Source organism: Solea solea, chromosome 21 (genome assembly GCF_958295425.1).
Source record: "Solea solea chromosome 21, fSolSol10.1, whole genome shotgun sequence".
Lineage (NCBI taxonomy): Eukaryota > Metazoa > Chordata > Actinopteri > Pleuronectiformes > Soleidae > Solea > Solea solea.
In genome coordinates, this window is record NC_081154.1 from 9,351,237 (window position 1) to 9,367,009 (window position 15,773).

General features: G+C 39.3%; 2 protein-coding genes across 3 annotated transcripts in view; both read right to left on the reverse strand.

Annotated features, from left to right (window-relative positions):
• LOC131448185 (ankyrin-3-like) overlaps positions 1-4,846 on the reverse strand; it is a 121,069-nt gene extending 116,223 nt beyond the window's left edge. Inside the window, exon 1 of the mRNA XM_058620374.1 lies at positions 4,487-4,846. Within this exon, the coding sequence (XP_058476357.1) occupies positions 4,487-4,522 (36 nt within the window). The 5' untranslated portion in view covers positions 4,523-4,846. The remainder of the gene's footprint in view (positions 1-4,486) is intronic.
• A 1,425-nt stretch (positions 4,847-6,271) lies between these two features.
• Positions 6,272-15,243, reverse strand: acsl5 (acyl-CoA synthetase long chain family member 5). 2 transcript variants are annotated; one of them, XM_058621903.1, is made up of 21 exons: positions 15,134-15,243; positions 14,389-14,548; positions 13,579-13,690; positions 13,095-13,159; positions 12,900-13,001; positions 12,720-12,819; positions 12,174-12,352; positions 12,048-12,080; positions 11,906-11,957; positions 11,333-11,406; positions 11,137-11,214; positions 10,308-10,442; positions 10,049-10,183; positions 9,495-9,590; positions 9,064-9,136; positions 8,531-8,619; positions 8,064-8,180; positions 7,708-7,851; positions 7,523-7,624; positions 7,220-7,291; positions 6,272-6,506 (listed from the first exon to the last, which is right to left on the reverse strand). In XM_058621903.1, the coding sequence occupies exons 2-21, from the start codon at positions 14,536-14,538 to the stop codon at positions 6,369-6,371; spliced, it is 2,046 nt and encodes a 681-aa protein (XP_058477886.1). In that variant the 5' UTR covers positions 14,539-14,548; positions 15,134-15,243; the 3' UTR covers positions 6,272-6,368. The 2 variants fall into 2 exon arrangements, with proteins under 2 accessions (XP_058477886.1, XP_058477885.1); XM_058621902.1 differs by having other exon boundaries at positions 14,389-14,551.
• Positions 15,244-15,773: the final 530 nt, after the last annotated feature.

The window sequence follows — 15,773 nt, forward strand, 5'->3', positions numbered from 1 at the left end:
GCTCACGTGGCATGGATCTGTGCCGCAGGTGCACCCATTGTAAACTGCTGTGGGAATAATACACAACTCCTGGGGGTGGGTGTTTATAGGTCACATATTCAGGCATTTAAAAAATATGTGTGTGAGGGGGGGTAGCAATAATTGTGCAGAGGTCACAAAATAGACCATTGGTTTTCTTTTCTTTTTGTTCATAAAAATGAGCCAAGTGAACTTTGAACTGTGACGTATTTCCAAATGTCACTTTTCAATTTTGTTTATGTAGTAAATTATTATTAAATTAGTAAATGTATTTTAAATCAGAGGCTGTGCTAGGGGAAAAAGGGATATAAAACACTCTATGTTGCACATTCTTATAGCCTCTGTATATACTGTACATTTAACAAAAATGCAGCCAAAATGCCCTGTAATTAAACTTTCTCAAACACTGCTAATTCACTAAAACTCAATTTATTCATTTTCATTCAGTTTATTAATTTTGATAAGCCGTTTCATGTATTTAATATTTAGTTTATACAAGCCGTGCAGACTGGAGAGATGGAATTATTATTTCATAAATGTTTATTTATGCATTTGTTGTTATAAGAAAGAAAATCCTGCAAACCTACTGCACTCCGCGTTTGAGTGGGTATAAAAGATGAGTGATAGAAAATGTGCTGCATGTAGATGCGCTGCAAAAAAGTGTGAGTGAATGGGTGTGAATGGGTGAATGGCAAAACTGTAGCAGCTTGGAGTGGTCATCACGACTAGAAAAGCGCTATATAAATACAAACCATTTACCGTAACCATTTACAAAAATAACTGTTGATGGCAAATAAGCCGTGCGATGTCATGTCCTCCTCTCCTCACAAACAAGCAAACACAGTGACTTGACATTACCTCATCATCACTGAGGTCATGTTTACTCACTTCACTACAATACGCAGCACTGAGAGCCAGAATGAGGGAATCATCAGTTACCTCCCTCCCTCCTGTGCAGCACGCTGAGTCAGCTGAACTCTTCTTGTCACAACAGAAAGGCTTGTGTCATATAAATCCATACAAAATCTACAGCACCGCTAAGCAAACCTTTGTTGGTCTCACAGTCCACAATTATCCTCACATCACTTGTTACATTATGAGGTTTGGCTGTAAACAATGCATAAAACCACAGATTATAATAATTCAGAATTTTCCCATCAGCCTGAAACCCAAATATATCAGAGAAGATTGAAGCAGAAAACATTTTGTTATGATCCTTATTCAGCCACTTTAGTTGTTTAGAGTCTGGTCCGACCATGAAAAAAAACCTGTTGGTCACAATAGTCAAATGAACTTATTTACTGAACATCAAATATCAGCACTGGCTTTCAAGCTTTAGCAATTGGCAGCTAAAACTCAAATGTGAACCGTGACATGAGAAATCATGCTGATTCAGTTATTGACGACTATATTAATTGGAAAAATGGAATTCTCTGTTGGATTTCCCCGCAAACTAGGAAATGTACTAATTATGTGTAGCATCAAATCCTCCTATTTGAGGAGTAAAAAAACAAATATGTGACATATTTGCTCAGAATGTCACAAGGTCAATAAATGTTTTTAAACAATTTTCCAGATGCAGATTAAAGCATGTGAAAGAATCACATAACCGGTCACAAATGACCCCATGTAAGACACACGTGTTTACACTGTCATCACAATAATTGGGTTCTTCCTGCCAAACTCTGCGCTGCCCTTGGTTTTAATCCCGTCAGACGAGTTGCATGTGCTGCATACACACACACACACACACACAGACACACACCCAGCTCTGCAGCCTCACGGTGTTTGCTCTGCCAAAACGAAACATAGCCTCATAACAACAGGCAGTTACTACTACAGCGACAGAGAGACAGACCTTAACAGCCTATCATTTCCCAACGCAATTTGTGGTCAACCATTAATGCCCAGAGGGGAGGAACCACACAGACAGATAGGCGCACTGACAGGCTGAAAGACACACAGATAAGCAGGCAAAGACACTGTGCAGCAAGAAGAAAAACAAACATCAGTCATTTCACGGTTCCTGGTTATTAGTTTTGAATCATGTTCAAATGAGTTAAACTGGAAATCCATCCGTTACATAAGTCAGACAAGCACATTTATTTCCGTGCCAACTCAAGCTTTTTAAAAAACAATTAAATCACCATTGTATTCATTTAAAAAATGTTCACTCTCACTACGAGTACAATAACCAAAGATAAATCACTTTATGACTTTATAACAGAGCCCTAATGCTGACACAGCATCTTTCCTGTTTTTAATTCACCACTTCCAGTCAGATTGAAGACATGGAGTTGTTCTTTATCACTGAGCTGCTGTTTAACGTTGACACTGGAGAAACTGCAAAAAAAGGAGTGAAAACAAGTGAGGGAGCACTAATGCAAAAGAGTCTTAGCAAACAAAATTCCCATTCATTCCATTTGCATTCATTTTTGTTTGCTCAATCTTGGCTTCTTGGCTTCATAAAAAGTGTTGTTTAAAAATATTGACACAAAGCTAATTCCATATTATAGTCATACTCACATACTAGCACACTATTTATGCTTAATATAGAGGTGTATCATAAGTGTATGAAGAAACTGGCACATTATTTTCCTTGATGGGTAACAAATATTGTGTTAATTTTAATGATTAATGTCAGAATAGTAAAAGTCTTTTTAGCAGTTTTAACGGCTTATTTCTGCCTAAACATCCGTCTTTCAATATTATTGTGATTTTATTTATTCTTGTATCTCCGTTCGTAATCATTACAGCACACCTGAGCAGACAGACTGGTATCTTGACATTTGCAGACGAGCTGTGACCTGTTATTTATTGGAAATCACTGATAAACATGCTGACACTTGCTCCTTTATTCCTCTTCTACTGTAAAACTGATTGCGGGTCAAGGTTGAAGTCTGAGGCTTCCCGGCTTCCCCGTCTGGGGTGGAACATTTGTCAAGACCGAGTGGATTCATGTTCGGAGGTTGCAGCACCAGTTTTATGAATTGTTGATTTAAAAATGTTATCAAACTTTCTCTGAAACTATTTTGAGATACAGGAAAAATAATAAAAGAAGAAGCAGCAGCAGTTATTGGAAAATTATATTATAATAAAGCACTAGGCCACATGAGATTTGTTGTTTTGGCAGTGCTATTATGACAAAGCAGTATAATTATTTCTCAACGACTTTATTGGAACTCCTCCAGAAAACATAGGAAACAGGTATGCAGTTATAAAACTCTACAGGTTGAAATATTAAGTATTCAGTGTGAACAACCTGGCTCTCTTAAAACTGGAGGGGAAGTTATTGGTAAAACTTGTGTTTGTCTTACTATTTTGTGTCGAGAAACATCTGAAATACTGAGTGTTGGAACTTACATGTGTGACATGTTTATTCTGATTCTTCCTAACTCTTATTCGGAAAAGTCTGAATGTTTGTTGTGTCAAATTTCTTCGTGAACATGAAGCAAACCACTTAAATTTTCAATCAGGAGCGGAAATCGCCTGACATTCATTGTGATAATTATCAATACCGATTGTTTTTATTGTTAAAACTGTCTGTAGTCACATTATCCAACCCCATTTGAAACAATAATTATACCACAGAGAAATGGAAATATATAGCTGGCTGGACAGATGAGGGGACGATCATAGAAAACAAATAGGAATGGGAATCGGTATTGGTCGAAATCACTATATTAGATATCAGACATAAAGCTGCAAACTCCAATACAATCCAAAAATCCTACATATCACATGCTTCACTAAGTACAGACTGTGAAGAAAACATACAAATCAGGTAAGAAGCATTTTAGCCGAGTCATGTTTAGGCTGTTTCTTCTTTTGGGGAGAACAATATTTGTAACACAGCTGGAGAAGTACGTCTTGGAAATAACTCAGCACAAATGTGTGTTGTTAACAGCTTTATAGTTCATAAATGGTCGAAAATACACTAATATCGGTGGATATTCGAGTTTGTGATATCGGTATTGGGCACCAAAAAAAGTGGAATGTCTTATCCCTAGATACAAAACTAGAATGGCTCAAATTAAACGCTATTTAGACACACCTGCGTCACAACACACGTTAATTAGCAACCGGTTTCACCTGCGTGCAGGTTGTTATAATTATTATCATCATATGGCGTGAATGAATCATTGAGGCGTAAATGTCTCGACATACTCGGGTTATTTCCCCATGGCAGCGGACAAGAGAGAGCCAGTGTTTGCATACCAGAGTAAATGAGCCATACATTAAAAGGACTCTGTCAGATTTTTATCGTGATTTCTACACTTCATTTCCCTCTCAAACAATCAGGAAGAAGGAAACAACACGAGCTCCACTGCGGTTCAGTCTTTGTGGAACTTCAACAAACCAGAGCAACAACAACAACAACAACAACAACAACAGGACTGTCACATCTTTGCATTAAGGAGGAAACAGTTGGTTTCAGCCGCAGGACAAGTGGGAAAAGTCCGCTTACCTGCTCCGCGCGGTCACCTGTGGCGGGGGAAGCCATGTTGGAGCTGCTGCTCCTCTTCACAGGTAAATCTGATCACCGGCGCTGAGGAGCACACAGGCTGATAATCCACGCACACACTGCTGGGAAGTGGTGAGAGGTGGAGACATTTGTTTTGACAACTAATCTGTGTAAATGTCTGAAGGACGTGTGTGTCTTTAGGCTCCAGCAGCAGCAGCAGCAGGAGAAAGAACAGTAGCAGTAGTATAGTTGTTGTAATCCGGCTCCGGAGTCTGGACTCACACAGTGCGGAGAGAGCGTTTGTCTGTCCCCGTGGAAAGTTCAGGTGGAGCGATGGAAGTGTCCAGCAGCCGCTGCTGCAGCCCGGCAGCGACTCACTGAGGAAACACCGGTCAACACTAGGTGGCAGCATAGTCCCATCCATCCTGCACTCCCACACAGTGAGGTCTATTTGTTTGTTTCTTAGAAATAAAACCGAATAATTACTTTTGACCCCAGGTATTTTACGAAAGTGAAAAAAACCCAGTATGAATACTGAGAAGAAAATCAGAATCCTGAGGAAAAAAGTAAAAAATATGAGAAAGAAATCAGAATTCTGAGGAAAAGTAAGTTCTGACTTTAATCCCTTTTTTTTAACATGTGTCCCTAATACACTTCTGTATTATTTTTAAGCTGGAAACGTCTATCATGTATTTGTCTTGTTGTAGCACATGGGGGCAGTGTTGACTCAAAAAGAAAATACTACTTTTTTTGTGTGTTCAGCTCAAAGATCAACTCTAACTGTACTCTGCACTGCCAGTCTACAAAATCTCATAAACATGTGGATTATTAAATATTCTCCACTCAATCTTACTACTGTTCCTGCATTCATTCATTGATTTATTCAGTCATTCCCCTTCTTCATCAGTCAACATGACACATTGATGTTGTATTTAAAGTGTACACACAAGTTGAGTTAGACTGCAGCTGTTTGGATGAGACTGCACTTGATATTGTTTTGACAGAACATCAAGGAGAAGAGATATTATGTGCCTCTTCCTTTGTGGTTATTGTTATTAATTTATTTTATGCAGACAGACAGGAGACAAGCAGGCCCTGTGGAATCATTATACATCTTGGGTGATCCCATCTCAAGCAAACAGTTTTACTGATGTGTTACTTTAATATTGTGTATGATTATTGCTCTATTATGTGACACAGTTTGTGGACGTACATGCAATTACAAAGTAAAATGTTGCATGTTTAGTACTGCTCCTTCCCCCCCCCCCCCCATTTTAGCAAATATAGCATTTGAAACATTCAATTTCCCTGTTATCTTTATATTAAAAAGGAGACTTCTGACCCTGTGAGCATTCACGAGCTACCCAGCAATCTACAGTAGTCCTTTAAATGATTTTACATGCATCAAAATTGTAATAGTTATAAAATTAATTTGCCTGCATTGATGCCATTACATTATTTTACTGAATACATTGCCATATTTCTTCTGCCAGTGAGGAAAAATACTAAAGCAAGTTACATTTACAGCACAATAGGCGATATACACGGCTCAGAATCTTCAGCTGGAACTGCTAAAAGGGGATGATTCACTCTCGTCGTCGTGGCCAAGGAAGTCTGTCTGTCCAGCTCACCCCCAAACTGCACTGCAGCATTTCAGCGGGAAGATGAGTTTAACAGAACCTCATTGTCTCACATGACTCATACCTCAGCAATGTTTGTCACTCCAAAAGCCAAAGCATGGCAGATCTCCCTTGTTGTGGACATTTATGAAGGATACGGCACAAGAAGTCAACTTATTTGTTTTAATCACAAGACACCAGGCACGAAAACAAACAAAACACTGAACTACAGCAGGTTTTAAGTTGGTGGTGTTGGTTCATTCCATTTATTGGAGGTTGGCATACATTTTGTCGATCTGTGGCTGGAAGAGAGTTTTGAGTTCAGCCCTCTTGGCCTTGAGTGTGGGAGTTAACAGACCGTTCTCAATGGTGAACTGCTCTGGATGGAGGTAGACTTCTTTCACCTGTATCAGACACAAAAGAGAGGTTCAGACAGTCACGCAGTATTCAAGATGCCAAATAAATAAACACCTGGTTATTTAATTGGTTAGACAGGAATTTTGTTTCCACTGCTTTACTGGAGAAATTTCAAAACAAATCTCTGCACACTGTCTTGCACTGAAATGTACTACAAGGCCTCAGTATTAGATCTTCCATCAGGCTAAAGTCAAATAAGTCCACTCTCTGATGGAGGTCTAGTACCAAAGCGTACTATCTCCAGTCTTTTACTAGAAACAGATTAAATTAGACAAGAAAATGGACATAAAATGAAGAAAAGGTGGTTAAAAGTAGAACGTGTGCAGCACATTTCTTTAAGATGCTTTTACCACTAGAGGGCGAACTGAGCATTGTTCAGAATTAGAGTGAGTTGTTTTTGACCACTGCCTTTAATCCTATCCATATTACACACCAGCAGTAAACAACACAGTGGTAGCACTTATTTGTGCCTGGGGAGCAATTGGGGGGGGGGAGGTGCCTTGCTCAGGGGTACCACAGCCAGCCCCCCAGGCCTTGAACCATTGCGGAATTTTCAACCAATTACAAGCTCCTCTTGGCTAGGGACCACCCATATACATGTAAAGTCACTTAAAAGTAAGTAAAATTGACTACTTCAAGTCATCCAGTTTGGGTTTGAACCAGCATCTTGCGTGATTGGGAATTCATGAAGACCTGTTACCTGCTCAAAGGACTTGAGGCCTGCATCTTTGCCGAGTTTCGTCATGTCTAAGAGAATGGCTTTCTTAATTTCCTGGGGGAGAGAGAGAGGTCTGTGTTAAAAAGTTTCCCAGCTGAAAGCAGAGTCCAGGTTCAAGTTAGATTTGTAGATCTGGGGTATGTGTAAGACTCCTCCAACAGTCTGTTAATGTTAATGATTGTTTTCTGCACATATTCTTGTGGTGCTGTAAAAAAAATCATGTGCCATTTTAGTGACTTGTAATTGACAGACGTTGGCTATAACAGGACAAGACTGAAACATTACTGTGCGTTTGCAGATGTCTTCAATGGAGCCTTGGCAGCCAAGATTTTTGGCAAAATCCGGGAGGATGTCAGGATCAGGGACCACAACGGCAACCAGGCAGGACTAGAGTCAGAGAGATGATTCATTATCACAGTACGTTCTATATAATCACAGGAAACAAATACTGCATGTTGGGTTAAACGTACCTGTAGACTGTCTCCATGCACGAATACCTGGGCCACTGGGCCACTGCGTACATACACGTTCTCAATCTTCTCCGGTGCGATATACTCGCCCTGAGCCAGCTTAAAGATGTTCTTCTTACGGTCAATAATCCTCAAAACACCGCTCTGTCAACAGAGAGTTTGCAGAAATTATTCATCATTAAAAGGAAAATATCTTGTCAACTTTTTAAACACTTTTTTTGGTTCCATTGGATCATTGTGTCCAAGCACTGAACTTTAATATAAACACCAGAGAGGAGCTTGTCTTGCATTATTCAAGAATGAATTGCTTGGCTTTATTCACACAAACACACACACCAAACATTAGCTTTTCTTACCGGAAGCCATTTTCCAATGTCTCCAGTGTGGAGCCAGCCGTCTTCATCCAAGGCCTCTGCAGTTTTCTCTGGGTCTTTTAAATATCCCTTGAACACATTTAAACCTTTGACACAGACCTGACAAGAAAATCAAGAGACAAACTGTAATTAAATTTGTTGCTTTTATGTGTTGTATATAGAGTTCTGTGCTGTTAAGGATCCATTGTGAACATCTGGATTCAGAGTGACTTGTATTTCCCGTGGTTCTTGTTAAATACTTAAAAACCAGAGTGGAACCAGAGATTGGGTTTCCCTGTGAGAGCTGTACGTGCAGTGCAAACAGGAATAAATGGTAATTGTGCACACTGTTGACACATATTTGTCAAAAATGTCTGTACTCACAAAGTTGCATTAACAAACCAAATAAATGTCACCCTAAACCTACTTGGGTTTATTCCCATTTTCATTTTACTTCTGCACAAACTTACTTCTCCTTCACCGTTTGAAGCAAAGTAGTTCATTTCCTCCACATCCACCAACTTCACAATATTACAAGGCAGCGGCACACCAACATGTCCTGTGGAAAATGAAGCAAGTCCGTCATTTAGCAGACATTAATGAATGTTCCGTCAGGGGTGATGTGTGACAGAAGGTCTACAGGACAGTAATGAGGCCAGCTATGATGTATGGTTTGGTGACAGGAGGTGGAGCTGGAAGTGGCAAAGCTGAAGATGAAGAGGACTGAGATGAAGGCAGATGATCTGCTGTGGCGACCCCTAAAGAGAGAACCTGAAAGAAGAATTAAATATCGACCCATAATGTTCTGCATGTTTTAGATGGTGCCTTGCTAAGGTGTGTTGGCGCAGGGCAGCATCTGAGACATGCAGGTGCAGGGGTTCCCCAAGACTACGATTGGGGAAACACCAATTTAAAGTCATGTAAAAGTGAGTCAATGTTCAATGTCAATTTCTAGCTGGTATTAGAACTAAGTCCTACATCAGGTTGCCTCTGAACTACATACCTGAAGTGCCATCCCCCGGCATGGTGAAGGTGCAGCCAGCTGTACACTCCGTCTGCCCATATCCCTCAAAGATCTGGCACCAGTTGGGGACGAAAGCAGAGTCAGAGCAGTGTGACCAGGTCACCATGACAACTTCATGTAAACAGCACCAGATGGATGCTGCTGCACAAGCCATTACTGTATCAGTGTGGATTTCCTGCAGATCTCCCAGTTCACCACAGTTTAATCCATCAAAACATGAGGCTGATTAGAAACACGCCGACATCAGCCTTTAAATCCATCCAATTGATTCAAATTATTTTCGAAATAACTGAAGTGAATTCAGAGTGTTTTTTCCTGAAGTGTGATTCAAGTTTAATTAAACATGACCTGACAACATTAAAAATAAAAAAAGAAAAGCTGAGAGACACTACAGAACAAAATCTATTTACCTGACAGCCTAAAGCAGCCCTAAGGAAGTTGAGAACAGAGGGAGATATGGGAGCTGCTCCAGTCACCATGATCCGCACACGTCCACCCAGAGACTCCTGCAGACAAAGTTAATGGTGATATATGTAAAATATGTACAACAGCAACTTTAAGCATTTTAAATGGTTACTAGTTACAACATAATTCAGTTGATCAATATATGTAGTTGCTTAGTTATCCATAATAGAGAAATGCTTTTATACTGTGTTCATACACCACAATTCTGTCATTGAACCCATTTGGTTCATTTCAGTGTGAACAGCCAAGTGGAAAAGGAAAAAAAAATAAAAATAAATCACATGACAGGACACAAACAGACCTATTATATATTATATAAACACATTATACAGATCAAATATCTACACTGAAAGTGTATGACAGATCAATTATCAGTCATTTTATGTCTTAAGACATTGAATGTCTTCCATATGCCATGTTTATGCACATTTCTCATAAAATAAATTGGTGTTTTCGTTTTCCACCAGACACAGACCCCTGCATTCATTTGAACAGATACCTGGACTTTGTGGAAGATGAGTTTGTCCCATATGCTGTTGTTCCTAATGATTCCCTCCTTGACTTCTGCAAATTTCCTCTCCACAGCAAAGTTCAGAAGCCATTTCTTGAATGGTGTTGAAGCTCCACTCTGGACCTAGTTAACAAAAAAAACAAAACAAGGGAAGCTGCTGCATTTACAGTGAAAAAACGTAACATTTTCAAGTCAATGGATTAAGCAGAATGAGTGGGGGAGAAGGGGGACTGTTGTGTCTACCAACTTTGTCATAGACACGGTTGAGAAGGCGAGGAACAACTGGGAAAATGGTGGGCTGCAGCGATTTCATGTCATCTGGCAGCAGTCTGATGTCACCCTGGAAGAATCCCACCCTTGCCCCATGACCATACATCACAGTCTGAAAGAACAGAGAACAAAAAAAATAAACTCCTATTCAAGAGTTTTGTTACCATTTCTTCTGACAGTTATATTACAAGTGCCAAGGACTTTATGTGCAGGTTTCTCATCAGCAAATAAGAGACAGAATAAATAAGGAAAAGCTATAAAATATGTACGCATAATAAAAATACAATGAGGTGATGTGTGTATTGTATACTGTACATTTTACATTTATTGCACTTGATAGGCGCTTCCTAACGTCATCTGCCATCAGTCTGACTGTGGCTGGAAAGAAGTCACTATTTTTTATATATTTTTATAAAAAAAATTCAATTGTTATTTTTAAATTGTTTGTTTTTATATTATTTGTTTCCAATTCTTACTGTTAAATGTTTGTTTTAAGCACATTGAGCTGCCTTTGTGTATGAAATGCGCTATATAAATAAAGCTGCCTTGCCTATAAAAGCAGGCTGTTTTCTGTTGAACGTTTACACCTGAGGTGGGTGGTGTGAGAATACATATTTAGAATACTTTGTGCTTTTTTTCCCCCCCCGGAGTGGTTTGTGTAGATTGAACTCGCCAAAGAGTCTGTACCCTTGGTAGCCTTCCGCTTTGGTAGTGTACCCACTGTTTGTAGAATGCTCTGTGTGAGGAGGTTACGCTCTGACCTCCCATTTATAGATACATATTGTATGAATCAATCATGTTCTTACCTGTACAACTCTCTCAAACATGTGCGCCAAAGGCAGAAATGAAATGCTGACATCCTGAGTGGATGGAATAATTGACGACTGAGGGGGGAAGGAACGCAGAGCATCGGTCAACAACAGTTTTCTCTCCACAAGTATATACATTCAAAAAAAAAAAATGGTACCAAGTGTAAACTGTACCACTATTATGTTTTGGTACCTCAAAGCTTCTGACAACACCTGCAGCATCAGAGACCACATTCTGGTGAGTCAGCATTGCTCCTTTGGGGTTTCCTGAAAAAAAAAAAAAAACATGATGTCAGCATGCAATCTTTGCTACTAGATAAGTAGCTATAATCAACACATTAGCTGACCGTTTTGTATATACACAGTATATGGACATTACTAATGTACTGCACAGAAAGTGTCTTTGGGAAATCAAAGTGATTATAATTACATGTTGAAAAACTTAGCGTCACCTAAATTGATTCATCCTCTGGGGACCATGAGAGGCAGCCCAGAAATTCAAGTATTGTCAAGAAAGTTTTTTTTTAATTAGTTTTGGAAGGTATTGCATGGGAATTATAATACACTTGATTAATTACATGCAAACCATCATTTTTGGCCTATAGCTAAATAATGATAATAATAATAATAATAATAATAATAATAAGGATCTGTATATCTGTCCCTTCAAAACTTCAGAAGTGTTTACTATTGTTTTCCTTATTCTAGATTATACATATTACAATAAACACACATAATAGACTCATTAAAAATCAAACATGATCACCTGTTGTGCCACTGGTGAAGCAAACAACACTGAGGTCCTCTGGTTTTGGTGGCTGTAGGGACATGAAATCAGCATATTACAATAGTATGCAGCTTGTGTCATTAAAAAAAAAAAAAAATCATAATAAATATATAAAACTTACAATTGGCTTTTGATGATTACTTTTCCCCACAGCCTGGAAATTAAAAACAAACAAACAAACAAACATGTTTGTGCTTCAGCCAGTGAGCAATGACTTACAGGCAACTTTGTGTTCAGCATGCGTTACCTCCACTTCCTGCATGGACATAACATCCACCCCACATGTGGATCCTCTCTCGACCAACTCCAAGTCAAAAGTGTCCATGATGATGATGGTTTTCAGAACGGGACTCAGACCTTTCTCCCGGTTCTGCAGCAGCGTTTCCGCTTTCTTCTGATTGTCGCAGAGCACTATGGAGATCTCGGCTGAAAGCAGAACATTTTTTCTTTTTTTAAAACAATACATTGAACATTAGTGTGTGCATATGCAGTGATAAACAGTGGCCACATGGTGCAAATGTCAACACTGTAGTGAAAGAGTAGGAAACAAAAACAAAAAAAGACAGCTAAGCATTTATTACAACTGACTCGCTGTAAAGTCCAGAATTGCTCATGTAATCAGACTGAGGGTGGTGGGTGTGGGTGGGTGTCGGGGGGGGGGGGGGGGGGGGTGTGATCAACAAGTGACAAGAGATTAGAAAACAATGGAGACAAAAACCCTGTGGGGAGCAGCAAATTACTGGACACCGATGAAATTATCAGCATCAAAAGTGCAGCGAGAAGCTCCAATTACCTTGGTCGATAATGAACACAAGAGCCTCAGGACCCAAAGTGTCGTACAAGGGAACCACTACCATGGAGTACGTGTAACAGGCCAGTTCACCGATAATCCACTGCAAGGCACCCATGACACAGCAATATTACAGCACGTCATTTAAAGAAACTATTTACAATAAAACAAGACATTACTTACTTCAGGTCTGTTCTGAGCAAAGATGCCAATAAACGTGTCGGCGTTCGGCTTCAGACCTTGATGAAGGAGCCCTGACCCCAGGTTCTCTGCTCTTTCAGAGACCTTTATTGAGGTGGACGAGAGAAAAAGAGTCAGCCTTAATTCATACAAGTCAATTTTCACCATGTTTTTCCCAGTGTTTTGAGGAGTTTTAACCTGCTTGTACCGCAGCCACTGGTACGGCTTTCCTGTCTTCCTGTAGCCCAAGCATGGTCCATTACCTGCAAATAAGACAAGGGTATGTATTCAAATAGATCATACCATGCCCTATGGTGTGAATGACACTTTTCATCTTATTGCCCGTTTGTGGGATAATCAGTTTGGCGGAAATTGCCAAATAAACTTTTCCAAAGAGAATATAGTATGACAAATAAAATGTTTCCAAGAAAACTAATGCTAATAATAAAGAGTATCTAAATCTACTAGTGCTGTAATGCGTTTACATATACAACCGATAATAACGATAATCTGAGGCTAAATTAGATTAAATGTATCATTTAAAGACATTATTTTCAAAACCATTAGGCATTAATGGGGCATAAAAAAAGATTGTGTTTCCAATTGGTCTATTCACTCAAATTATCATTCAGTTGGAACAAAGATGGAGGGTTTTAGAGGGTGTAAATGTAGATATAGTCACCTGACACTTTCAGCCCCCTCTGAAAAACCTCATAGAGGGTCCTGGCGTCGTCATAAAAGCACGAGATCAGGTTGTTGTTATCCTCAAGCAAAGCAGTCTTTCTTGCTCCATCCTGAGGACATCAAGCACTTCCTTTATGAACCCTCAGAACACAGCATTTAGGCTGCCTTTTTCCATTACTATGTTAAAACGTATATACAGAGGCTACAAGAATAATGTGCAATATAGAGAGTGTCTTATCATTTTTTCAGCTCAAAAATCGGATTGAATTTGTGAAATTTGGAAACGCGTCACAATTCAAATTTGCTTGGCTCATTTTATGAACAAAAAGAAAAAAGAAAAAGTCTATTTTGTGACTTCAGCACAGGTATTACTACTCCCAGGTTTGTTTGTTTTTAAAAACTGACATAAAATGAATCATAACTTTTACTCTAAACAAGACAAAAAAAAAAAAAAACAACCCAGATTTTATAAAGCCTGAAGATGTGACCTATAAACACACCCCACCCAGGATGTCCAAATAAGGAATTGTGTATTATGCCCACTGCAACTTACCAAGGGAGCACCTGTGGCACAGATCTGAGTTAAATAGAATATTTTGCTATATATTTTATCTAAAAAATATTCTATCTATAAAATATTAACTGCACCCATATTTCCAGGGATCAAGCTGTGAAAGCAACATCTCACTCTTCACCTTGTATTTTCATTAGCAAAACACAAAGATCGAGCAAACAGCACATTGATGCAAGCACCTGGGTGCACTCCAAGTACTACAGTGCAGAAATCCAACAGCTTTACACTCTTTACCTTGATCCCAATAGTTTGGTGCTTGAGGTCAGCAGGGGTGTGGATAGGACTGGGCCGTGTGTTGAGGTAAAACAGGACAGCAGCTGCCAGGGCGAACAGGGAGAAGATGACCGGGGTCGGGAGAGGGGAGAACAGGAAGAGGACGTCCATGGTGCCAAGTCTGCTGCACAGACACATGGGTGTGTTTTCTTCTTTTTTTTTTTAACAAATATTTAAGTCAAATGATTCACTTATACCACAACATATAAAGTGCTATTATGCAATACTGAGCTCTTTGACACTCCTGCTAAGTCGTCTCCACAATAACCCCAGGTCAAAGTCAACTTGTGCAACATTTAAAGCCATTCCTAATCACTCAAAGATAGTCTGACCAACAGAGTAGAACAATAACCCTGTACACCGGGATATCAGCTTTATTGGTTTGCTGATATTTGATTTACATACACTTGCAAAAGGTGGTGCAAATGTTAAATGATTTTGCATCAGATAAATACATTCAAGCGAGTTACAAATGTGACCGTTTTCCTTAAGACTCTTTAACCAAGTTATCCACAACATGTTGCTTCATGTGTTGAATTGTTGACTGTATTATGTACGCATATCAACAGTGTACAGAAGAGGTCATATAATATGAAGCTAGGGGCAGTGTATAATGTGTGACTATTATTTTGAAAAATCCATTCAAAAAAAGTGTGTTAGACTCAACCCAGCTGAAATCTAACAGTCCAATTACTCTGGTTCTTACCTGCTGCTGGATCTCAGGTGTTCCTCTCAGCTCTCAGTAAGCAGGCAGATGTGTGCTGGTGTGTGCACAGCAGATCCTCCTCTGCTGCTCTGAAGTGTGATACACAGAGTGAAAGCCCATAAAAAAAAAAACAGTCTAAGATAGAGTCAAAGTAACCCTTGAACCTTGGCCATCATCACTTCCACTGATAAAAATGACCATGAGCACAGAAACAATCCTAGCAGTAAATTCTAATATAAACATGTGCTGTACACTGTGTGATTAGTTCTACCCAGCCAAAAATTTACTCATTTTAACTTTTTATTTCATACATTTATATATGAGGCTTTGTCAGAGGAGGCCGACATGCTGCAGCTGCAAGGTCAATATCTAATGTCCAAAAATTTAGTATTATCAAGATACTTTGAATATGCACAGGTTAAATAACTAAGTAACTGTTCTCTCAATCCTAAGAATATAGAAAAACAAATTGTCGTTGACAAGTTTGACCGCAGTTTCACAGCGGTACAGTCTCAGTTTAACTTTAAGTCGAGCTCAAACTGGCATCCAAGTTCATCTGTTGCTCAAAGCGGTCATTAAATATGTCCAGTTCATAAAATAAACCAATCCATGACTGAGGAAGCCATAACTAAATCGTAAA